This window comes from Aotus nancymaae, unplaced genomic scaffold, assembly GCF_030222135.1.
Source record: "Aotus nancymaae isolate 86718 unplaced genomic scaffold, 86718_ANA_hifiasm-v0.15.2.pri h1tg000004l, whole genome shotgun sequence".
NCBI lineage: Eukaryota > Metazoa > Chordata > Mammalia > Primates > Aotidae > Aotus > Aotus nancymaae.
Window position 1 is genome coordinate 68,689,770 of NW_026988415.1, and position 25,519 is coordinate 68,715,288.

At 39.0% G+C, this 25,519-nt stretch overlaps 1 protein-coding gene across 2 annotated transcripts in view; it reads left to right on the forward strand.

Moving 5' to 3' along the window:
• RLIM (ring finger protein, LIM domain interacting) overlaps positions 1-18,415 on the forward strand; it is a 29,025-nt gene extending 10,610 nt beyond the window's left edge. For both annotated transcript variants that reach the window (XM_021676192.2, XM_021676191.2), the window contains 3 exons: positions 7,754-7,946; positions 9,461-9,544; positions 10,843-18,415. In XM_021676192.2, coding sequence (XP_021531867.1) covers positions 7,778-7,946; positions 9,461-9,544; positions 10,843-12,464 — 1,875 coding nt within the window. In that variant the 5' untranslated portion in view covers positions 7,754-7,777 and the 3' untranslated portion in view covers positions 12,465-18,415. The remainder of the gene's footprint in view (positions 1-7,753; positions 7,947-9,460; positions 9,545-10,842) is intronic.
• Positions 18,416-25,519: the final 7,104 nt, after the last annotated feature.

The following is a 25,519-nucleotide window of genomic DNA, read 5'->3' on the forward strand; positions in this document are numbered from 1 at the left end:
CAGGGTGGGGGCAACCTAAGTGGATTGGTGTTGCCAAGAAAATGTTATGATTTTGTGTCACTGGGGTATGTAGCTTACTATGACCCTAAGCCCAGAATAGAAAACCAAGAGACTTCACTACCCTTAATAGCATTTTAGTCCAAATGGTCTTTTGGAATCAGTCTCTTCCAGCTCTCACCTAATAAGGAAACCTCTTTTTAATATGCAACTTCTGCTTTGAGTATCTCCAGAGAAAGGTAGTTTGCTTGCTTTAAGAGACTGGTTGCATTTCAATTTTTTTGACAATTTTGCTAGATTGTTTTATTAAAAGGAAGAATTATTTGCTTCTGCATGTCTTTAACTATTGACTCTAACCCTATGGTTGTGCTCTCTTTCATGTTATTCCTCTCTAAATATTTGAAGATGGTAATTGTGTCCATTTTTAGTCTTTCTCCAGGCTAAATACCTCCAGGTAATTCATCCATTCCTTTTATGATGCTCCCAGCCTTCTCACTAGTGTTTCACATACTCTACATATAGTCTGTTTTTGTTTTTGAGATGGGGTCTCACTCTCTTGCCCAGGCTGGAGTGCAGTGGTGCAGTCTTGGCTCACAGCAATCTATGCCTCCCAGGTTCAAGCAATTCTCCTGCCTCAGCCTCCGTAGTAGCTGGGACTACAGGCATGCACCACCATGCCCAGCTAATTTTTTTTGTATTTTTTTAATAGAGACAAGGTTTCGCCATGTTGTTCAGGCTGGTCTCAAACTCCTGACCTCAAATGATCTGCCCACCTCAGCCTCCCAAAGTGCTAGGATTACAGGTGTGAGCCACCATGTCCAGCCTACTACATGTACTCTGAACAGCAGGTTTCAGTGGGGCTGTTAACTGCTTTTATTTGAACACCAAGATCTATGAAAGCAACTTTTTATTCTCTTAGGTTTTGTAGCCAGGTCAAAACAGACTTTTTAATTGAGCTTGTGTTGGCTAAAAACATGAGGTCTCTTTCATGTGAACTGTCAAGTCAGGTTCTTCCCCTACTGTGAACTTTTAGTATGGGTTATTTTAGCTTGATAGCCCTTCATAAAGTGTCCAAGGTAGGATGTTTACCATTGTTTTTATTTCAGCCCATCCTCGGAATCCATTGAGAATGCAGAATATTATTTATCATATGCATCTTCTGTGCTAACTCACAGCTTCAAGTTGTTTATGGATTTATTTACCATGTCTTGGGCAGATTCATCCAACTGGTTCACATAAAAATGCTAAAGTTTACAGGGCTTTTTGCAAGTTAACATTGCTTCGTAATCTTTGAGGGTGGTATTCAACAACTGTGAATCTCTTTAATTGTATTGTCATCAAGCTCCTTACTACTCAAGAGTATGGTTCTAGGTTCAGCATTAACATCACCTGGAGGCTTAATAAAAATGCAGAATCTCAGGCCCTACTCCAACCTACTGAATCAGAATCTGTATTTTAACAAGATTTCCAGATGATTCCTATTACACTGATCTATATCTCTTCATAATGATAGCAAGAAAAACCACAGATCCTGTGCAGAAATCTGGTCAGTCAGCAGTGTTACCCTGATGTCCCTATCAAAGAGGTTCTCGACCCTGACTTTGAAAATAGAATTACCTGTGGAATTTAAAAAATATCCATGTCTGGCCAACCCCAGAGAAAGCCCCCAAGTAATTCAAATGTGCAAGCCAAGGTTTAGAACCATCCCTGTGTAAAGCAAATAAGGTTAAATAAAGTTAATCTTCTCAGGGGTTTCTTTGTATTTTTTTTAGTTAACCAGCAGTAAACTTCACTTCTTGTGAACATATTTTCTTCTGCATGTTTATAGTTTATCCGATAATGTATTTGCAGAACTTTTCCCTAGGTTTATTGTCAGATTTTACTGCTCTGTACCTTGTAGATCTCACTTTTTTTGAAGTTTGGATCATTTGGCATCTCTCTCCTATTCTCTATGACATCTCAAAAGGATTGTCATTAGAAATTATGCAGTCTTGGCTTTTGGTTTTCTTTGAAAAGTTGTTTTTTTCCACTCTTTCCAGTTAGAAGATGATTCTCATTGTTTAATAACATAGAAACAAAATGGAAGTTGAGTGACTCTTCCTTCAGTCTCCTGTTAATATACCTCATACACCCCCCTCCATACTCAATACAACATCCCTTTCTTGCTTCACATTCAGTGTTTTAAATCTTTCCCATATTTTTGCTGATTTCTGTTCCTTCTGGGCTTTTACCTCCCTGATACTTCTTTCTTTCTTTGAGATGGAGTTGTATTCTTGTCGCCCAGGCTGGAGTGCATGGCATGATCTCAGCTTACTGCAGTCCCTGTCTCCCAGGTTCAAGGGATTCTCCTGCTTCAGCCTCCCAAGTAGCTGGAATTACAGGTGTGTGCGCCACACCCAGCTTATTATTATTATTATTGTTTTAATAGAGACAGGGTTTCACCATGTTGACCAGGCTGGTCCCAAACTCCTGACCTCAGGTGATCCACCTGCCTCGGCCTCCCAAAGTGCTGGGATTACAGGCATGAGCCACCGCACCCAGCCCCTGATACTATTGTTAAGACTGTGTGCCACTACTGTAACTGTCCTTGGCATGTGAGTTTTCTCTTTTCTTTGGTTCATGTTCTTCAAATGTCAGAACTTACCAGATGTCTTTGCCTTCTTTGGAAGATTTATATTTTTCAAGCCTTTTAACCCTGCAGTTATTTTCAGAACTGTACTGTTCGTTCACAAGTGAATTTTGTCTTAACTTTCATATATTAGTGTTCAGACTACTAACTGCTTTGTTAAGAACATTGACTAAATGTGTTCTTAGCAAATTTGAGAAATTATGGTTTTTTTTTTCTTTGTGCTTTTCTGTATTTTTAAAAATCGGCTGCCTTTACCATTTCCAATGCCAAATTGTACTATTTGAGATAATGTGGGAAAATTTGACTTCCTTTTTGGTGTTTTTGTTGGGTATTTTTTTGTAATTTTTAGTACCTGTTTTTTTCTGCGTGTTTTATTTAAGCTGCTGATTTCTAGTCTCAAATTTTCAGGTATTATAAAATAAGCATTTGTCAGAAATTTCTATAGTATAATCATATTATGATTAAGCAATCTCAGTTATGAGATTAAGAAACTCCAAAAATAGTATGATTTCACCCCCCCCACACACACATTTCTGGACATTCTCATCTTAATTAAATAAGGATAGGATAGTTCTAAGAATAATGATCTAAGGAAAACAATGGAGATCTAGGTATGCCCATGTCTAGACTAAAATTTATTTAGGCTTAGCAAGCAGGCAGGGTTTGACAAGACAGCTTCTTCGTGTTTTTATATCTGGAGGAAGACTTGTCTTATTTTTCTCTTTAGGATTGATATGTAAACATTCCAGCACTTCAGGTGTTACGTGTGGGTATATGTGGGGTTAAGTCATAGTACCAATACAGACTTATCTTTTTTCCATAAATCAAATTTTCATATTGTCCTAGTCTGTTCAGGCTGCTGTAATAGAGTATTATAAACTGGGTGGCTTATAAACAACAAAAATAATGTCTTTCACAGTTCTAGAGACTGGAAAATCCAAGATCAAGGTGCCAGCAGGTTTGACGTCTGTTGAGGGCCCACTTACTTGTAGACAGCTGTCTTCTCACTGTAACCTCACATGGCAGAAGGACAAAGAAACTCTCTGTGGACTGTTATATAAAGTGTTAATTTCATGAGGGCCCCATCCTTATGACCTAATAACTTTCCAAAAGCCCTACCTTCTAATACTTTCACCTTGGGGGTTAGGATTTCAATGTGAATTTGAGGGGAACAGACATTTGCTCATTAGCACATATGTTCATGGAATTTAGTTGTGTCTGTGGGGAACATAAGGTGAATCTGGGGTTGTAAGGGAAAGAATCAGAGGATGAACATTTTTGTTTGGAGTCTCCTTGTATTTTAGATTGTTGACTACCATTGTTTTTTTATTAGTGTGCAGTTAATTGATGTGTATGTGTGGAATGTCTACCAATATTCTGGTTTCCTTAAACTCGTACAAGTCGTGAATGACAAATAAGAAGTTTTGACTAAGTTTATGTATTACCTAGAACAAGAGTTGGCATACTTTTTCTGTAAAAGGCCAGATGGTATTTTAGGCTTTGCAGGTCAAAAAGCAAAATTCAGCATGTCGTTACTTACACAAAAAAGAAACCAAATTCTCACAGTTTTTCCTGATAAAACTCAAAATGTAATAACAGTAATTGAATACAGTGTTTTGTGAGATAGGTGAGGGTAGCATTTTGCTTAATTGGGATTCATAGCTAGTCTTCCTTATTAGTCATTTGCAAATGTCCATCTATTATTGCTGACTTAAATATTTCATCTTTGAAAATGTCTTTTCATACGTATAGGTATTGCTATCTTAAGCCACAACTGTATGATTTTAGTAAAGCATATTCATCTTTTAGAAGTTACCTATAGAATTTTGTTAGATTTTTATCTTTTAATTTAACTTTTTATGAATATAGGGTCTCACTGTGTTGCCCAAGCTGGTTTGAATTTCTGGGCTCAAGTGATCCTCCCACCTTGGCCTCCCAAAGTGCTGAGATAATAGGTTTGAGCCACCACACCCAGCCAGATTATTTTAATATTTACTTTTTGACATATTACCACTGCAGAGGTATCACTTCCAGAGGGTTAGATGGAAGCTCCTCAGTTGCACAGTTAAATGGATTTTGAAATCAGGAAATGTATTTTGTGCTTACGTTGGGGTCTGCAAAACACTTCTGGAACTGTAGTTTGAGCTCAGAAAATGTATATGCTACAAATTTGTGTGGGAATGGAGCTCTCATTACTTTGACAGCACAAGAAGTATATAAAACAGCTTGAGGCTGGGCACGGTGACTCACGCCTGTAATCTCAGCACTTTGGGAGGCCAAGGCGGGCAGATCACCTGAGGTCAGGAGTTCGAGACCAGCCTGGCCAACGTGACGAAACCCTGTCTCTACTAAAAATACAAAAAATTAGCCAGGCATGGTGGCACACACCTGTAATCCCAGCTACTCAGGTCAGGAGGCTGAGGCAGGAGAATCGCCTGAACCCAGGAGGCGGAGGTTGCAGTGAGCCAAGATCGAGCTATTGCACTCCAGCCTGGGCAACAAGAGTGAAACTCCATCGCAAAAAAAAAAAATGCAAAAAATAGCTTGACATTACATGTGATACCAATGTTATTGTTGGAACAGCTTTACTACAATATAAGTTTTACATATAAGCATTTTTTGCTTTGTTGTTTTAGGATGGATTCTTGAAAAAACATTATCAACTCTGCAGCAAACACTAATTTTCCAAGCAATTCATTGTTTGATAAGAGTAATTGAGAGCAGTTGTCACGCAGAAAAATATTCCACCTTTGCCTTGAGTATAACAAATCACAATAAAACTTTACCAATGTTAGCCCATCAAAATACTGGGTAGTAGAGCAAGACAGGATTTCTGACAAAAGTTCATGGAACTTCGCCAGGTGCGGTGGCTCATGCCTGTAATCCCAGCTACTTGGGAAGTTGAGGCAGGAGAGTCGCTTGAACTCGGGAGGCGGAGGTTGCGGTGAGCCGAGATCGCGCCATTGCACTCCAGCCTGGGCAACGAGCGAATCTCTGTCTCAAAAAAAAAAAAAAAAAAGAAAGAAATTCATGGAGCTTGAACTTAAACCAGAGTTCATAAGAGGAAAATTCATCATTAGTGCTACTGGTTCGGTAATATAATAGATTGAAATATTTTCTTCAGAGCACCTGCTGATGAGTAATACGATAAATAACCAAAAACGTTAAATACCTTACATTTTCATAAACTTTGTAAATTTGTCTAGGTCTTTTTCCATTCCATATATATTTTTATCATTCCAGTAGTAACATATCTTCTTATGATATTCTCCTTCAGGTTGTGCTGAATTAGAGTTTTCTCAACTTCGAAAATATTCTCACCTATGATTATTTCATGTAGACTGCAGAGGTTACTTCTGCAGTTCAAACTCCTTCAATAATCAATACGTGGCTCTTTCAATAAACAATAACTAAGTAGTATCAGTTATATTTGTTAACAAATCAAGAGCCAAAGAGAAAACCATTCCATCATTTGCCTTATTTTTTCAGTTGATTAGTGACGTTGCTTTCAGTATTCCCAACTTTTTGGATCACTATACTCACCAAAAGTCCAATATTACGTTTATTTTCTCTGGACACATTTCTTTAGCTTCTGCACCCAAACATAATTTTACGAACTCGCCATCAATAAACAGCTTTCCTTGCTTAGCCAATAAATGAGTCACTTGGAAATTTACTTTATTGAAGCCTCATTTTTATTTTTGTGAAGAAATATTTTGTGATGATATTTCACTTTACATTTTCTAACTTTTTAAACTGTAGCTTTCCTGTGAATTTGGGAATATTGTCACTAGTGTTTTGTATAGTAGTGTTCAGTATATGTTATATTTAGTATATAGTGTCTTTTTTGCATAATCATGCATTCTTTGCCATCTAATCTGATTTTTGAAAAAATGCATCCTCTACTGCACCTTTAAGCGTGACATTCAGAGTCCACTTTTCTCTTCATTTGAGATGATGAGTGTGTACTCAGTTTTTTTTAATGTTACAGTATGATGGCGCTTGAAATGCTGTTATAAATTACAACTACATCACTGCAACTTAGAGTGCACAGAGCAGCAGTGCAAAGCAATGAGAGTGCCACATACAGTCTGTCACAACTACTTAACTGCCAATATAGCATAAAAGCAGCCATAGATAGCATATAAATGAATGTGTATGGCTGTGTTCCAATAAAACTTTATGAACACTAAAATGTGAATTTCATTATATTTTCGTATGTCAGAAAATAGTCTCTAAAAACCATTCTTAGTTTGCAAGGAGAATAAAAATATGCAGCATGAGGCTGGGTGCAGTGGCTCACACCTGTAAAGCACTTTGGGAGGTTGAGGTACGACACTTGAGGTCAGGAGTTCGAGACCAGACTGGCCAACATGGTGAAACCCTGTCTTTACTAAAAATACAAAAATTAGCTGGGCATGGTGGCAGGTGCCTGTAATCCCAGCTACTCGGGAGGCTGAGGCAGGAGAATCACTTGAACCCGGAAGGTGGAGGTTTCGATGAGCCTAGATCACAGCACTGCACTCTAGCCTGGGTGACAGAGCAAGACTCCATCTCAAAAAAAAAAAAAAAAAATGGCTGGATTTGGCCCAAGGGCTTTAGTGTGCCAGCCCTGTCTGGCTCAAAGGCTATAGTTTGCCAACCCTTGACCTACTTTTTTTTTTTTTTTCGAGACAGCGTTTTGCTCTGTCACCAGTCTGGAGTGCAGTGGCACGATCTCGGCTCACTGCAACCTCTGCCTCCCGGGGGGTTTGAGTGATTCCCCTGCCTCAGCCTCCCGTGTAGCTGGGACTACAGGTATGCACCACCACACCCAGCTAATTTTTTATATTTTAGTAGAGACAGGGTTTCACCATGTTGGCCAGGATGGTCTCAATCTCCTGACCTCGTGATCCGCCCGCCTTGATCTCCCAAAGTGCTGGGATTACAGGCATGAGCCACTGTACCTGGCCTGACCTAGTCTTAATGTAACAGAGCTTTTCAGGAGTTTTTGTTAGGAAATTTGATTTGTTTGAGGTCTGAAAATCCATGTCTAGACCTACATTCTGGATTTTCACGTAATTAAAACTGTTGTATAGAATGCATAGTGACTTTTATTTTCAAGATTAGTCTCCTTTCTCTTTTTAGATAATTTTCCACTTGTTCATCAATATGGAAAACTCAGATTCTAACGACAAAGGAAGTGGTGATCAGTCTGCAGCACAGCGCAGAAGTCAGATGGACCGATTGGATCGGGAAGAAGCTTTCTATCAGTTTGTAAATAACCTGAGTGAAGAAGATTATAGGCTTATGAGAGATAACAATTTGCTAGGCACCCCAGGTATGCTTACATATATTTAAGGATTTATAAATGTAGATTGCCAATTTAAAACATCATACTTGAACCTGTTTTAAAAATCTGTTTCTTTAGCCATTATGAAATAGGATTATTTAATATCAGGGATATGGAATGACATTTATTGCTGTATCTACTACCTGATTGTATTTACAGAGAGATTTTTAACTTATGCATTATAATATGAATTTTTAGTGAACTGAATTGAAAGGAATGGAGCTGAATATTTTTGTTCTGAGTTGGCTTTATATGTTTAACTTACTAGATACGAATCCAAGTGTGAAATAGCTAATGGGAACTTAGTTTTTAGGAAAGACTTATTGTATTTTATCTCTGATTTTCTGAATATGTCCCAGTTGTAATCCTCCAGAGCTAGCCTTGGATAACATAGCAATTAGAAGTTTCTGCTTAATTATTATCTTTTACCCCACTAAGTCCCATTTGATTCTACTTAAAACTCAGTATCTGTCTTCTTCATTTCTCTTTAATTCTACTTACCTTTGAGTAATTACTTAGGTTTTAAAAGGTAAGGTTTTAGCATTACTTTTAAGAAAAGGGGTGTGTTTTGAGCCAACAGTACCAGACTCGAATCAGAATGCCTTAGTTGGAGTTCTGGCTCTGCTGTTGGTGTGGCTTCTGGCAAGCCAGTCTGTCACTCAATCTGTTTCTTCATTTTAAAATGCAGACAACAATATCTACCTCTCAAAGCTACAATTCTTAAAAATTATTTATTTATTTTTGAGACAGGGTCTCATTATGTTGCCCAGGCTGGACTCAAGGGATTCTTCTGCCTCAGTCTCCCGAGTAGCTGGGACTACAGATGCAGTACCACTGTACACCCAGCTTAGAATTGCTTTTTTTTTTTTTTTTTTTTTTTTTTGAGGCAGAGTCTCACTCTGTCACCCAGGCTGGAGTGCAGTGGTGCAGTCTCGCTCACTGCAACCTTCGCCTCCCGGGTTCAAGCGATTCTCCTGCCTCAGCCTCCCAAGCAGCTGGGATTATAGGCGCCCACCACCATGCTTGGCTAATTTTTGTATTTTTAGTAGAGATGGGATTTCACTATGTTGGCCAGGCTGGTCTCCAACTCCTGGCCTCCAGCAATCCACCCACCTTGACCTCCAAAGTGGTGGAATTACAGGTGTGAGCCACTGCGCCCAGCCTAGAGTTGCAGGGTTTTTTTTCTTTTTTACTGTCTTGATTGAGTTATAAAAGTTGCAGTTTTTAAAAGTTAGATGTTATATGCAAAAGAACTTTGTAAATTGCTTGTAATATATTTCCAAAGAAGTGAATTTTTCCAGGTCCTACTCATTTCTGTTTTCCTCTCAGGGAGCTGGGAGCTACTGGGTTTGGGGTTTTTTTTTTTTTTTTTTAAGTTTTCTCTTAACTTTTAAAAATATTTTTACAATAATCATCTTGTGTCAGATTACTGTGAGTCACTGATAAAGTATTTGATTGTCATACCCCTAATGTCATCTTTGCCCTGTGGTATTAAATTTCAGGTGAAAGTACTGAGGAAGAGTTGCTGAGAAGACTACAGCAAATTAAAGAAGGCCCACCACCACAAAACTCAGATGAAAATAGAGGTATATTTTGGTTTTGGTGGGGAGGTGGATAGATGATGGAATGATAGGAACTTTGTAGTAGTAAATGTCAGCCAAAGTCATCCAGATTTGACACAAATTAATATGATGCTAAGTAACTGCTCATAAAAAGAAAACTGGCATTTTCTTGGTATTTAGTGGTAATATCAGCATTTTTTTTCTGCGTTACCTTTGTGATATTTGTGTTAATTGGGACACCATGAGAAATGGCCTATTTAAATGTGATTTTCTTTGTTTGTTTTCCACCTCCATTGAAATTTATTCCTACTTAATTCCTTCTTTATAAACATGTGGACTTTTTCACCAGCAAAAAAAAAAAGTTGTCTAAACCCAGTGGTTCCTAATGAGATGTAATTTTGCCCCATATAGGACATTAGCAACGTCCAGAGACACTTCTGGTTGACACAACTGGGAATCTGCCACAGGCATCTAGTGTGTAGAGGGCAGGAATGTTGCCAAACACCCTGACGTGCCTTAATACACAACATAGCCCCATGACAAAGAATTAACTGGCTTGAAATGTCAGTAGTACCACTGTTGAGAAATCCTGCTCTAACCTCAGGTCTGGTGTTTCCCTCCCAGTGTCAAGTAGGAATTTTGATTGTATAACCTGAGAGGCTACGATAATAATTTGGTTCTTGAACATGCCATTATATGTGCTATCCAAGGCGCGGACTACTTATTTGATCTGATATTTAATATCGTGTCCATTGAAAATCTTGGTAATATTAAGAAATATTCAAGTGCTTTTAAACCTATAAACTTTGTTTATATTTTTGCTATGGCTACAATAAATAGTCCTGTATTTTGAAACAATCTCAAGTGTTATCAAAGGCACATAAGTCAAAAGCCTAGAAGTAATGAAAACTTGACAAAAATGTAGCTTGAACTAAGTATGACTGTTCGTTAACCACTGTTTCCTTACCTAGTTTGATTACATTAGTGTTTTGGCCGAGGGCTGAAAAAATGTCTTCTGACCATCCCACAGTGGTAGGCTTAGCTCTGTATATGATAAAATACTGAAAATAGACTTCCTCCAGATTCTCTTTAAAAATCAAATAATTCTCTATATTTCTCTACTATAGTTTGCTTTTTTCAGATGGAATTAGAATTTTCTTGCCTTATAAATTTAAGCAGTGTAGTTTGTAAAAATCTGTAATTGTGAAATGTGTTCAGAATTTTTAAGGTCTTTAATGCAGAGTTTCAGAGCACTTACTATGTGATTGTCCTCATTTTAGTAGTTCCTTTTTCTCCCTCTCCCCCTCCTTTCTTTTGAACAGGAGGAGACTCTTCAGATGATGTGTCTAATGGTGACTCTATAATAGACTGGCTTAACTCTGTCAGACAAACTGGAAATACAACAAGAAGTGGGCAAAGAGGAAACCAATCGTGGAGAGCAGTGAGCCGGACTAATCCAAACAGTGGTGATTTCAGATTCAGTTTAGAGATAAATGTTAACCGTAATAATGGGAGCCAAAATTCAGAGAATGAAAATGAGCCATCTGCAAGACGTTCTAGTGGAGAAAATGTGGAAAACAACAGCCAAAGGCAAGTGGAAAACCCACGATCTGAATCAACATCTGCAAGGCCATCTAGATCAGAACGAAATTCAACTGAAACATTAACAGAAGTCCCACCTACCAGAGGTCAGAGGAGGGCAAGAAGCAGGAGCCCAGACCATCGGAGAACCAGAGCAAGAGCTGAGAGAAGTAGGTCACCTCTGCATCCAATGAGTGAAATTCCACGAAGATCTCATCATAGTATCTCATCTCAGACTTTTGAACATCCTTTGGTAAACGAGACGGAGGGAAGTTCTAGAACCCGGCACCATGTGACATTGAGACAGCAAATATCTGGGCCTGAGTTGCTAAGTAGAGGTCTTTTTGCAGCTTCTGGAACAAGAAATCCCTCTCAAGGAGCAGGTTCTTCAGACACAGCTGCCAGTGGTGAATCTACAGGATCAGGACAGAGACCACCAACCATAGTCCTTGATCTTCAAGTAAGAAGAGTTCGTCCTGGAGAATATCGGCAGAGAGATAGCATAGCCAGCAGAACTCGGTCTAGGTCTCAGACGCCAAACAATACTGTCACTTATGAAAGTGAACGAGGAGGTTTTAGGCGTACGTTTTCACGTTCTGAGCGGGCAGGTGTGAGAACCTATGTCAGTACCATCAGAATTCCCATCCGTAGAATCTTAAATACTGGTTTAAGTGAGACTACATCTGTTGCAATTCAGACCATGTTAAGGCAGATAATGACAGGTTTTGGTGAGTTAAGCTATTTTATGTACAGTGATAGTGACTCAGAGCCTAGTGGCTCAGTCCCAAATCGAAATACAGAAAGGTCAGAGTCACGGAGTGGGAGAGGGGGTTCTGGTGGTGGTAGTAGTTCTGGTTCCAGTTCAAGTTCAAGTTCAAGTTCCAGTTCAAGTTCCAGTTCCAGTTCCAGTTCCAGTCCTAGTTCCAGTTCCGGTGGTGAAAGTTCAGAAACTAGCTCAGATTTATTTGAAGGCAGTAATGAAGGAAGCTCATCATCAGGCTCATCAGGTGCCAGGCGAGAGGGTCGACATAGGGCCCCAGTCACATTTGATGAAAGTGGCTCTTTGCCCTTCCTTAGCCTGGCTCAGTTTTTCCTCTTAAATGAGGATGATGATGACCAACCTAGAGGACTCACCAAAGAACAGATTGACAACTTGGCAATGAGGAGTTTTGGTGAAAACGATGCATTAAAAACCTGTAGTGTTTGCATTACAGAATATACAGAAGGCAACAAACTTCGTAAACTACCTTGTTCCCATGAGTACCATGTCCACTGCATCGATCGCTGGTTATCTGAGAATTCTACCTGTCCTATTTGTCGCAGAGCAGTCTTAGCTTCTGGTAACAGAGAAAGTGTTGTGTAATTAAGATCTGAACTCTCAGCTATGTAGCTGATATAGTGATGGGCAAACAGGAATCTCTTGCTTTTATGTCCACTTTTTGAGTGGTACTTAAATGTAAAGTAACAACTTGAATTGAGTCATTGCTTTCTGAAGGAATCGTTGGCCTTTCTCCAGTTTTTGTTCCAGAATAAAAGGAATATTTAAAGGAAATATTTTAAAAGCCACGTTTTAGGACCTAAAAATCTGATTTCCATACCAGTTAAATTGGTAACATCACTGTTACTGATAATTTATCATTATACTTGTTAATTTTTCCTTTGTTATCTTAAAAGATCTGCCTTAGCAATGGCTCCTGTCTGTTTCATGTTGATCTTTAAATTTTTTCCACGCCATAGGAGAGAAGGGTGAAGGAAATTACCAGTTTAGACTAAGTTACAGTATGTGTTTCATAAGTAACTAAAGCTATACCATTCCTGGTTATTAGTTGACACAAATTCAGCCACATTCTGAATATTGTTTGTTCACCTTTCAGACTTGGTGATACTGGACATGTCAGTGTAAATAACACTAAGGTTAGGATCTAAGTGTATAACTGTCTCCTAAGCCCATCACTGTGGCACACTGTAGAGTGAGCTTATAGTTTAATTGAGATATTTATCTTGTGGAAATATTAAAAAGCCTATGCTTGTGTAAGTGAAAAAAATCACATTCATTTGTTTAAAAATGTAAAGCTATTTTGTAGAGGCTCAGTACTTTTTTCCAATGCACTGTTGTATGAATGCATTAAAAATTGTAAAGTACCATGCTTAGAACTGAGAAAACTGCTTTTTGTGAGCCAACATAGTAACAAACACACCAAACAAAGTACAAAGCTGCTTTTGTAAGTGTGTAGATGTCAAGAGCAGAACATATCTATAATATTTAACGTATGTGAACAGCTACTGTGACATGCAAAGGATAGGACAGTGCAGAATCAAACTGCCTTGAAGACCAGTGGAAACTATAATTTAACTTTGATTTAGGCAAGAAGTGAAAGATGGAAGGAGTAAAGAAAAGTGCTCTGAAGAATTTAAAGTTTTCCTAAAGACAGTAATAATGCAGACACAAACTGGTTTCATATGACGAGAGCAGCCTCAGCAGCTTGACCTGGTATTCTGCCTGAGTAGATGACGCAAAAGATCAGCAAGTTTGGCAGAGTTTTGGTTTAAGAAAAACAAACCACTACCACCTAGCACAAGTTAAATTGATGTTTTTACAAGTCTGCTCCTCAAAAATAAAAAGATGGAGGAAAGAGACTATAAAACCACTCTTAGCATATGAATTGCAGTTGGTACACATGTGTGTGCTAATAGGAAAGTCTCAAATTTGTGTTGTTTTTGAGATTTGTCATTTAAGGTACCAGTGCACATTGATAATATTTCATTTCTATCTCTAACACAGACCTAACACCTCAAATTTAAAGAACAGTTAAAGATTAAGGGATTTTTATCCTTTTTTGAAAGTGAGTCATGTTGGGTTCTTTTAAATTCAGATTTTAATTGTGCTGCCCATATTTGAAAATGAGACTGCTGGCTTGCTATCTATGGACATGCACTTTATGTTGGTTTCTTAGTAGTAAGAGTAACTTCATGATAACCCCAGTCCTCTTGCCTAATTTCTTTTTTGAGACTGGTTGGGGTTAGGATTCGAATGACTATGAAGCAGATAATTGTTCTTCTGGGAAAAGCTAACAGGCCAAAATAGGGATTGAACATGTCCTTGGCCTTTAACAAAGCAAACTAGCTACCCAGATGTAGTCAAATACTCTACAAAATAAACAAGTCTACTTTAGGAATTGTCTGGCTACCTTCATTGTTACCAACTTAGCTGTAAAGATTATTTCAAAGCTTACTCTTTCGTGATTTCTTCTGGCTTTCCATCCTACCTAAGTATCAAGGAAATTAACTTGTAAATATGGTAGTTGTTTACTAAGGATATGTACTGCTCTTGCAAGGAAATAATGTCCAAACAAAGCTTCACTTATTTTTTTGAATATAAGCAGATTTCACTGTTTATGGCGCTTATGTAATACATTTTATCTTTTTAAAAAAATTGTCCATGTAAAAGTCAGGATTCCTTTATATTTGTGAGCCTCCTTTTCTCCTTTCCCAAGGATGTAATCTACGGTTTTCAGATCTGCAGGGTAGTCTTGATTGGCTAAAAAAATCAATTTTCTTCTTGGCTTAAAGTGTTCCATTATTATAGGGGTGTTCATTTTAAATAGATTAAAAACAATTGCAGCACATTATAAGCATAAGAGAAAGTTATTGACAACAGGTACCTTCCTAACCTCCCAAGACGTACTACTCATTTGTGAAGTATTAAAGTAAGAGGTAATTCAAGCAGAATGCTGGTTATGAATGTAGATATTGAAGCTATTCATAAACACTGGAAATAGAATTTTAAGTTTTTAGCCTTTAGTGGAATGCACATATTGGACATGTGCATGTGAACACCTTTTTCAGTAGCACTCATTCATTTCCATTCAATTGTATAGAATGAATACAAGTATTTTAGTGGAATTTGCTACTTAATTTTTATTTTGCGATGTCCATGATACTAGTGTTGTGGACATTGAAGACAAGGTCATTCGTAGGTGTCAGATTACAATGGAGAACAAAAATCGTTTTCCCCCACCAACATCCAAACACCTATTCTCGAGGGAGCATTTCTTGCAAAACACTTTACATTTCATTTTCTATCTTTGCACTTTTTCTTAAATACAGAAAACTGTCTTTAAGACCTACTTTGAACTTCATGCAGTAATAGGTACAAAGATAAACAATGTTGGGAGTTTACATCATTCAAAGCATAGGGAAAAGTACCAAAACCTGAATTTTCTTGAATATTTCAGATGTTTTTAAAAATTCACTTACTAGTCTGAAACATTTGAAGTGTTTTAACTCTGAGCAGCTGACAAAGTTGAGGTTTTTTGTTTGTTTATTTGTTTTTTTTTTTGAGACAGAGTCTCACTTGGTTGCCCAGGCTGAAGTGCAATGGAGCAATCTCAGCTCACTGCAACCCCCGCCTCCTGGGTTCAGGCAATTCTCCTGCCTCAGCCTCCCAAGTAGCTGGGACTACAGGCACGTGCCACCACACCTGGCTAATTTTTTATCTTTAGTAGAGTCGGGGGTTTCACCATATTGGCCAGGCTGTTCTTGAACTCTTGACCTCAAGTGATCTGCCTGCCTCAGCCTCCCCAAGTGCTGGTATTACAGGCGTGAGCCACCACACCTGGCCAAAGTTGAGGTTTATTAGTACTATTAGAAACAAAATTGAGCAAGTTAAGTTAAAAGTTGGTGGACTTTGTATCAACAGTATAGAAGATGAGCCACCTTGTTACTTTGGAATATTTGCTCTAAACATGTTAGTTATACCTCAATGGTGTTAATGGAGGTGGGGATTGAGAAAAGGGTTCACATTAGTGTTGGAATGTAGTTAATTGTATAGTTCATAAGAAAACCTTTAGCACCAGGAAATAAAATATGTGTGTGTACACACACACAGTTTTTAAAAACATGATTTTTGAAATTCATCCAAACCTTAAGATTAGGAAACTGCTGGCTGTGTTGCCTCAAGTAATGTGTCCTCCTCCCCTGGAACAACATGTCTTTTCTGTGCCAAGTGTTCTCTCCTAGTGTCAGTGTCTCAAATTATATTTATGAAGGTTTATCACGTAATATGCTTCATATTTAACTACCTGCTTCCCAAGTGTCCATGACATGCAATGGGTCAAGCATCAGCCAAGATTTTCAGTTATTTCCCAAAATACCCATATAATTGGGAGGTAAAGATGCAAAATTTCTCTTAAAAGGCCATTTTTACAGCTTGCTAAAATACGGTGGCACCTTGTGGTTGTTAATATTTTTTCTTTTAAAGATTGAGAATGTTTTTATTTTCCCCCTTTTTTTCTTTGTTCTTTTGTGAACAAAAAAATATATAATCTGCCTTATTTGATTTTTTTTTTTTTAAGTTTTACCTTACAGGCTTCCCTGTCACATGTTTTACCATATTAAGTACATAGAAGCCATGTTTGCAGGGCACTTTTATTCTCCTAGTCTTATAAGACTATGCTGATTGTTACTTTCTGAAGTATTCTGTACCTTAGTATGCAAGATTGTTAAGGCACATGTTAAAGTGTCAGGTGTGTTTTTTTCCTTTAATTCTTCAGTATGTTTGTAATCAATAACAGTATTTTAATTCATTGAGTTAACTAGTAAATTGTGTGCTTCTGAAAAAAACATGAAAAATGTAAATTGACGACATACTTCATTTGGAAAAATGCAAGATCTGAGGAACTAGTATGTCACTTATTTATTTTTATTTTATTTTTTACTTTTTTGAGACAGGGTCTTGCTCTGTCACCCAGGCTGGAGTGCAGTGGCATGGTCACGGCTCACTGCAGCCTTGACTTCCTATGCTCAGGTGATTCTCCCACCTCAGCCTTCCAAGTAACTGGGACTACAGGCATGCGCCACATTGGCTAATTTTTTGTGGAGATGGGGTTTCACCATGTTGTCCAGGCTGGTCTTGAACTCCTGGGCTCAGGCAATCCACCTGCCTCAGCCTCCCAGAGTCCTGGGATTATACGCATGAGCCACTGGGCCCAGCCTCACTTATTCTTAAATCAGATTTTTTAATCAACTAGAACAGCTGTTGAGTTAAGTACCTGCCCTGCAAAAATTTTTAGCATTATGAGATTAAGAATTATTTTCCTTAACTGGAACAGTTCTAAGATACCTGATACTCCTCTAACAAGTGAGTAATCTCATTTAAGTAGCCCCAGTTTGTATCTTAAAGGCTACAGCATAGAATTGAGCTGTTTAACAGTTAGAATTGTCAAGTGATAATCACAGAACAGTTTGTATTGGTTTTGTAATTCTCATGTCTTGATCAAATCTGAAGGAAATAGGCATATCCTCCAACACTCTAAAAGCTAGTGAGATATTTATTTTTTATTATGATTTGTTTATTCAAGTTCCACAAGCTGCATTATGGTTAGTTGGGTTGAGTAGTAGATATCTTAAAGACATACAGTGAAGGTGAACCCTGTCATACCATGGTGCCTCTTTATTTCAAGGTTCCTCTAGAAGTTCCTCATCTTGCAGAATTATTTCAATACCAAGGTATGGTTGAACCAGCTGCCCAGCCTTAACTCTATTTAGTGCGCCATTACTAATGTTCTTTTAACTGGTTTGTATGTGTTTTAACTGTCCAGTGTTTGAATTTTACCGATAGATCCATTTGTCCCTGGTGCTGCTTTTAAGGATGTAGGGCCACGTGATCAGGTATCAAGTTGAGTAGGTACGCAGTTGGCCTGGTGATGTATCTGTGCCTGTTTTATCTTCTCCCAGGAAGAGCTGCTTTGGTATAGTTGTTTACTTGGATTCATACAAAGAACAGGGCATCAATCTTGGAAAGCTTTCTGAAGTTTATAAGAACCTGAAGGGATTTGGAGGGGGGAACAGTAACAAAGGCTGCCTTTATGTCTTTGGACACAAAGCACATAGATGTATGTTCTGTAAAAACTAAAATGATTGTTACGCCAGGGCTTCCTGACCTCTGGGAGAGTCTCAGAAAAAAGCAGAGGAGCACAAAGTGAAATTAATTTGGTTGGCTTGCTTTATCTGGTTTCTCATTTTCTTTCAATTTAAACCTGAATATAACACCCTTCTCCAATATCTATCCAGCAGACTCCTGGTTGGGAAGCCCTGTATTAAATTTTGAGAATGTACACAGTTTTCTTTTGTACAGTGCTTTACACCTGCTAAAAATTAACTTGTTTAATGCAAAACAAGACCTTGAAAGGTCAATCATATTAAAGCTGGTTTGATTATTAATAGTTATCTTTTAGGAAGAAGCTTTTTCCCTATGTAAGATGTCATACTGCAGATTTAAAATATAGACTATCAATAAAATGCATGAAGTGGTCATTTGTGCTTGATCATCTCTCCTTGGGTTTTTTTTTTTTAAAAAGGGGAATCTGCTATAAAGGGTCTGTTGCTTCAAACCAATGTCAAATAGACTTTATTTTTAGAATCAAATGGAATTACAGTGCAACCTTGATTTTTAATCCCCTCACTGCTATGAGTGTGGGCAGGTACTGGTTTATGTGTTATAACTTCCATTTTATCTGTGTTGTGTAGTTGAATGGCTTAATCGTTGAGTGGTAAAATAAAAGATTAAAGTATATTCCGATACAAGAATCCTGGAAAGATTTATGTGAATGACATTTCAAGTAGGCATATCTTTGCTGTTTCTTGTATTCTCGCCATTGCTCTGCCCACTCCCTTGCTTGCCCTCTATATATACAAAAACTTGTAGGCGTGCCCATGTGCTTGTACTTCTGTCTTCCGTTTCTATCTTTAACCTCTTAAACTTATTGCTTAAGCCACTAATAGATCCTTGTTTCAAGTAAATTATCACACTGTGATACCTGGTGAATTTTATTATACTTTCATTTCCTCTGGTGCCTGCAGAGCTATCTCTCACTGGCATCATAACTCAGTTTCTCAGGATAGTTTTGATGTGGTCAGCTCTTTACCTGGCATCATAACTCAGTCTCTCAGGATAGTTTTGATGTGGTCAGCTCTTTACTTCATGGCCTTCCCAGGGTTTTAAGTTTAGTGTCATTCATGATTTTATTATTTGAAACTCAATACTACCACCAGAAAGTTTGTGCTCTAGACAATGAAGCCAAAGCACAGGCATCTTAGACCAGTGAAAAGGATCCAGACATAAATTAGTCAAGATTGGTGGTGCACGGCTGTGGTCCCAGCTACTTGGGAGGCTGAGGTGGTAGAATCACTTGAGCCCGGGAGATCAAGGCTGCAGTAAGCTGTGATCACGCTGTTGCACTCCAACCTGGGTGACAAAGGGAAACCCTGTCTTTAAAAAAAAAAAAAAAAAAAAAAAAAGGACCCAGATACTAGAAGAGAGGATTCGATAAATCTGGGTGGATTATAAACTACTCTTAATGGTCATTTTATAAATTAAGAAAGCAAGGGTCCAGTTTCTTTGAGATCTTTGAATTTAGACAAGATTTAACTATAAGGCCTTGCGTGGATTACTAATAACTATATTTAAATTAGCTAAACTTTTCTGGTTGCTGTCAGGGATTAAGTACTCTATATAAATTATTTAATCATCACAGTGACTGTGAAGTGAAAGTATGCCACCCATTTTATAGGTAATACAACTGAGATAAAGATGTTTGGTAATTTGCCCAGGTCACATATAAGTAGCAGATTATTTGTACTCATCTTTGATGCAGTTTATTTTCCCTGTGCTATAAACTTCCCTGTGCTCTTAATCCCACTACTATAGGACTTCTAATTTGTTTCTTATTATTTATCCCAAGCCCTAGACTAGATTGCTTATGAGGTATGATTTCTTAGAGTAAACATCAGGTTTGGCTGGTTTGCCAAGAAAAACTTAAAAGGCCAAATCTTTTTTTTTTTTTTTTTTCTTTTTGAGATGGAGTCTCGCCCTATTGCCCAGGCTGGAGTACAATGGTGCGATCTCGGCTCACTGCAACCTCCACCTCCCGGGTTCAAATGATTCTCTTGCCTCAGCTTCCCAAGTAGCTGGGATTACAGGTACCCGCCACCATGCACAGCTAATTTTTGTATTTTTAGTGGAGACAGGGTTTCAGCATGTTGGCCAGGCTGGTCTTGAACTACTGACCTCATGATTCTCCCGCCTCGGCCTCCCAAAATGCTGGGATTACAGGTGTGTGCCACTGCACCCGGCCGCAAATCTTTATTTTTTTTGGAGGATTAATGGTAATAAACTGTAAATTCAGTGTAACACTGGGCATTACCAGATACGCCTTAGCACTATGAACAACATGAACTGTCATTTTAGCAGGTTAAGTGTACTTTGTAATCAGCCCTAGGGCAAATTGATCAAGGTGTTTTATTTCCAAAAGTCTGAAAATAGGCTGGAATAAAAATTTGGGGAATTGTTAAATGGTCATCTCAGCCCCTGATTACATGTGCTCTTGGTTGGCTCCAATTATGATAATTTGAAACATGAGTAGAAAGATTCAAATTGGAGCTTTTAAAAAATATGCCCAGCCAGGCGCGGTGGGTCATGCCTGTAATCCCAACAATTTGGGAGGCCAAGGCAGGTGGATCATGAGGTCGGGAGATAGAGACCATCTCGGCCAACATGGTGAAACCCCGCCTCTACTAAAAGTACAAAAATTAGCTGAGTGTGGTGGTGTGCACCTGTAGTCTCTGCTACTTGGGAGGTTGAGGCAAAAGAATCGCTTGAACCCAGGAGGCAGAGGTTGCAGTGAGCCGAGATCATGCCACTGCACTCCAGCCTGGCAACAGAGCAAGACTCTGTCTCAAAAAAATAATATAAAAAATATATATACATATATAGATATACACACGCACACACACATATATATATGTGTATATATATACATACACACACACACACATATGCCAGCCAGCTTATTGGCATGCAAATAAATGCCCTTTAAAGTTAGTTGCCTTGGCCAGCCATCAGTATTCCAAGAATGTTATCATTGCTGAGAAGATATTTGGAACTCATTTAAATAGCTTTTAGAAACAATTTTATGAACCACTGCAAAAAGCAACCCTATTGGGTTTGTTCACTTTATTTGTTACCCTATGAATTTGCTGTTTCCAAGAATTATCTTTTTTTCCAGATGAATGGAGATTTGCCATCCTTAAGCATATTCAGGAATGTACTATGCACTCTAAAAGCAATAACAAGGCATTTCCAAATAATAGATTTAATAGTATTTAGAGTAAGTAAATGGCTGCTGAGGGTAGTACTTTGAAAAGATAATTACGGCACATTTAACATTTGAAGCACAGGGAGAAAGATAATCCCCACCCACAAGGAACCAGCATTTAGCGAGATGTGTAAATAGTAGGCTGGGCACGGTGGCTTAGGACTGTAATCTTCGCACTTTGGGAGGCTGAGTTGAGTGGATCACGTGAAGTCAGGAGTTTGAGACCAGCCTGGCTAACATGGTGAAACTCCGTCTCTTACTAAAAATTCAAAAAAAATTTGGCCGGGGGCGGTGGCTCACGCCTATAATCCCAGCACTTTGGGAGGCTGAGGCGGGTGGATCACGAGGTCAAGAGATCGAGACCATCCTGGTCAACATGATGAAACCTCGTCTCTACTAAAAATACAAAAATTAGCTGGGCATGGTGGCGCACGCCTGTAGTCCCAGCTACTCAGGAGGCTGAGGCCGGAGAATTGCTTGAACCCAGGAGGCGGAGGTTGCGGTGAGCCGAGATCGATCCATTGCACTCCCGCCTGGGTAACAAGAGCGAAACTGTCTCAAAAAAAAAAAAAAAAAATTAGCCAGGCGAGGTGACGTGTGCCTGTAGTCCCAACTACTCGGGAGGCTGAGGCAGGAGAATCGCCTGAATCCAGGAGGCAGAGGTTGCAGTGAGCTGAGATCATGCCACTGCACTCCAGCCTGAGAAACAGCGAGACTCCGTCTCAAAAACAAAAAATAGGTAAAATAGTACCAAAATCTAAGAAATATATATATATACTAGAATTATCCACCTCCATTCAAATATGTTGTAACTGCTAGATCTAGTAGGTATTTGAGGAGTAAAAGTTCATGGGTCAATAAGGGCTCATCTGAATCTCGTTTGTTTCCTCAGCTAATAGAAGATAAATGTGCATTGTGCTCCTACTATTAATACATCCTAGGCATTCTGCTGGTCTGAGGTTTCTCTTTCCTGTGTAGGACGTGGACCTGAAGTCTAAAATACTGCCGAGTTTCTCAGTGGACAGTGTTGGTCACTGTGGTGTACCTACTTTTTTAAATTCACAGTTTGTCTTCTATATGCACCAAATGCTCTAGAATAGCACTGTCCAGTAGAAATGTAATGCATGTGGGTGGATCATCTGAAGTCAAGAGTTCAAGACCAGCCTGGCCAACATGGTGAAACCAGTCTCTACTAAAAATACAAAAAAAAAAAAATTAGCTGAGCATGGTGGCTTGCACCTGTAATCCCAACTACTTGGGAGGCTGAGGCAGGAGAATTGGTTGAACCCAGGAAGTGGAGGGTGCAGTGAGATGAGACTGTGCCACTGCCCTCTAGCCTGGGCAACAGAGTGAGATGCTGTCTCAAAAAAAAAAAAAAATCTCCCTACCAAAGTTTGAAATCTGTTAAGAATTAGCAAAAGCAAAAGATCTTAGCTGGCTGAGGATCCTGTGATTAGAAGTTAGGAAAGCTCACCTCAACTGCAGCATCATATAGCAGCCAATAAATAGCAGTTGTTATATTTATTGCAGGAATGAGCACCCAAACTTTTACAGAGAGCTGCTCTTAATTCAGTTCCTAATATATGTTAAAATAACACAAATAACTTTCAAGCAGTTCATCTGAAATAGCTGTATTTGAATATTCCTGGCATTTGTTAGAAACAGCTAACCTGGATTTACCATCTGTTTTCACTTTGTAGTTAAGTACTAAGTGATACCATGTGTTTAAGTGAGTTTTCCTGGAGTGGAAGGAGAAAAGTTGACAATATGAGAATAAAAGCTACCAGATCAGAATGAAAGCAAGTATTTTCCAACACCAAGTCTCTAATGCCATTCTTGAAAGTTTTTTTTGTTTTGTTTGGCAACATGGGGTGAAATATTAACAGTCCTCTGAAGAAAGAGCCTTTGGAATTGAGGTTTTAGAGAAAGCTGATTCGTTTGACTTGGTTTATACTTTCTGTGTGAGTATAACATAACACTTTCTGTGGCCTTTTTATTTAAGAATCTGAAAACCAGCCAGGCATGGTGGCTCATGCCTATAATCCCAGCACTTTGGGAGGCCAAGGCAGGAGAATCACTTGAGGCCAAGAGTTTGAGACCAGCCTGGGCAACATAGTGAGACCCTGTCTCTATATAAAACAAACAATCTGAAAACCTACTTAGTAGTAGAGGCCAGATGTTGGTTTCTAGCGTGGGTGACTCCAACCTATCCCCAGTACATGAATCCAACTGTTTACTTGGAAGATACCAGAGAAGCACATCACTCAGCGTTTTTTTTTTTTTTTAGAATCTTGGGTGTGTAGCCCCATCTAGATTAAAGGCAAAAATTCAGGCAAATTCATTCATTCTGTTTTGCCTTGGCCCTGCCCTTTCCTGGAAGAAAGAAAAGAATGGAACAGTGTCTGAGGCTCTGTTAGCACGAAGGTACAGGATTGTTCCTAAAATGAGAGACCAACTCAGTAACTAAGCCCAAATTCTACCCAATTGCTCTGATGGAAAAGAAACCTTCCCCTAATAATGAAGCTGTCTTTTTTTCTTTCTTGCTGCAGTAGGCACTGAGAAGTTATCTTCTTCAGCATCTGAATTAATCTCCTTTTCCCACTTTTCAGGACCAGAAGCATCTATATATTTAAACAGGAAAATCAGTCTAATCTGCTAGATAGAAATTACATTCCAAGCTTCGTTTTAGTATAGGTGCTGTTTAGTAGCCCTTGTACAGACATGGGCCCTGACTGAACCCCTTCTCTGTCTTTTTTTGTTTGTTTGAGATGGAGTTTCACTCTTGTTGCCCAGGCTGGAGTGCAGTGGCGCAATTGGCTCACCGCAACCTCTGCCTCCCAGGTTCAAGTGATTCTCCTGCCTCGGCCTCCCAAGTAGCTGGAATTATAAGCGCTAACCACCACACCTGGCTAATTTTTGTATTTTTAGTAGAGACAGAATTTCGCCATGTTGGCCAGGCTTGTCTCGAACTCCTGACCTTAGGTGATCTGCCTGCCTCAGCCTCCCAAAGTGTTGGAATTACAGGAGTGAGCCACAGCGCCCAGCCCTCTGTCTTTTAAAGACAGGTCAAAACCACCCACCGGGGAAAAAAGCTGCAGAGGGCATTTTGTTCTTTCCTTCCATCCCACCCCAAGGTATTCCCTTCAGTATTATTATCGTTATGTTTGATTTTGGTTTGTTTCTGTTTTTTGAGAGTCTAGCTCTGCTGTCTAGGCTGGAGTGCAGTGGTGCGATCTTTGGCTCACTGCAACCTCCACCTCTTGGGTTCAAGCGATTCTCCTGCCTCAGCCTCCCAAGTCGCTGGGATTACAGGCCCACACCACCACACCCAGCTAATTTTTGTATTTTTAGTAGAGATGGGGTTTTGCCATGTTGGCCAGGCTTGTCTCAAACTCCTGACATCAGGTGATCCACCTGCTTCAGCCTCTCAAAGTGTTGGGATTACAGGCGTGAGCCACCATACCCGGCCGGTATGTTTGATTTTGAATACCTTATAGGTTAACTACCCAGTATTTAACGTATAAGGTTTTGGTTCATACCTGTTCAAAAATGCCAGTTTATAAACCAAAGCATAGAAATGAGTGGGCTAGGTTCCTGACTCTGACATCTTTGTGGATGACTCAAATATCTACCCATAACTGTTCCAAAGAGGTACCATGAGAGTCACTACCACCCTACTACAAACTCTTTGCTTCCACTGAAAGGTTAACATGAACTGCCAGCATGGCCTTGAAAGGCAAGGGAGGTAGAGAGATGGTTACAGATTGATGAGTAGGTCATATACCAAAATGTGTTGAATACTTATTAGCTTCCAGGCTTTTTTACATTTGTCCTCTTATGTTCTATTCATAACAATTTGGGGGCAGTTGGATATTTGCATTTTATAACAGAATCAGAGGTTAAGTGACATGCTTCGGGTCCCACTGCCAGTATTGATCATTCAAGAAAATATTTTAGCTGGGCCCAGTGGCTCACACCTGTAATCCCAACTCTGGGGGGCGTGAAGTGGGAGGATTGCTTGAGGCCAGGAGTTCAAGACCAGCCTATGCAATACAGTGAGATCTTGTCTTTACAAAAAAAAAAAAAAAAATGCTTGGAATCTATGTCTCAAGCACTGTTCTAAGTACAAGGGGTACTGTGGTCAACAAGACCAAAACCCCTGCCATCATGAAGGTTACGTTCTAATAGAGAGAGGCAGATAATATTTTTGTAAATACAAATTCAGATAATGCTTTAATGCTGGGAAGAAAAGAAAATGGGGTGA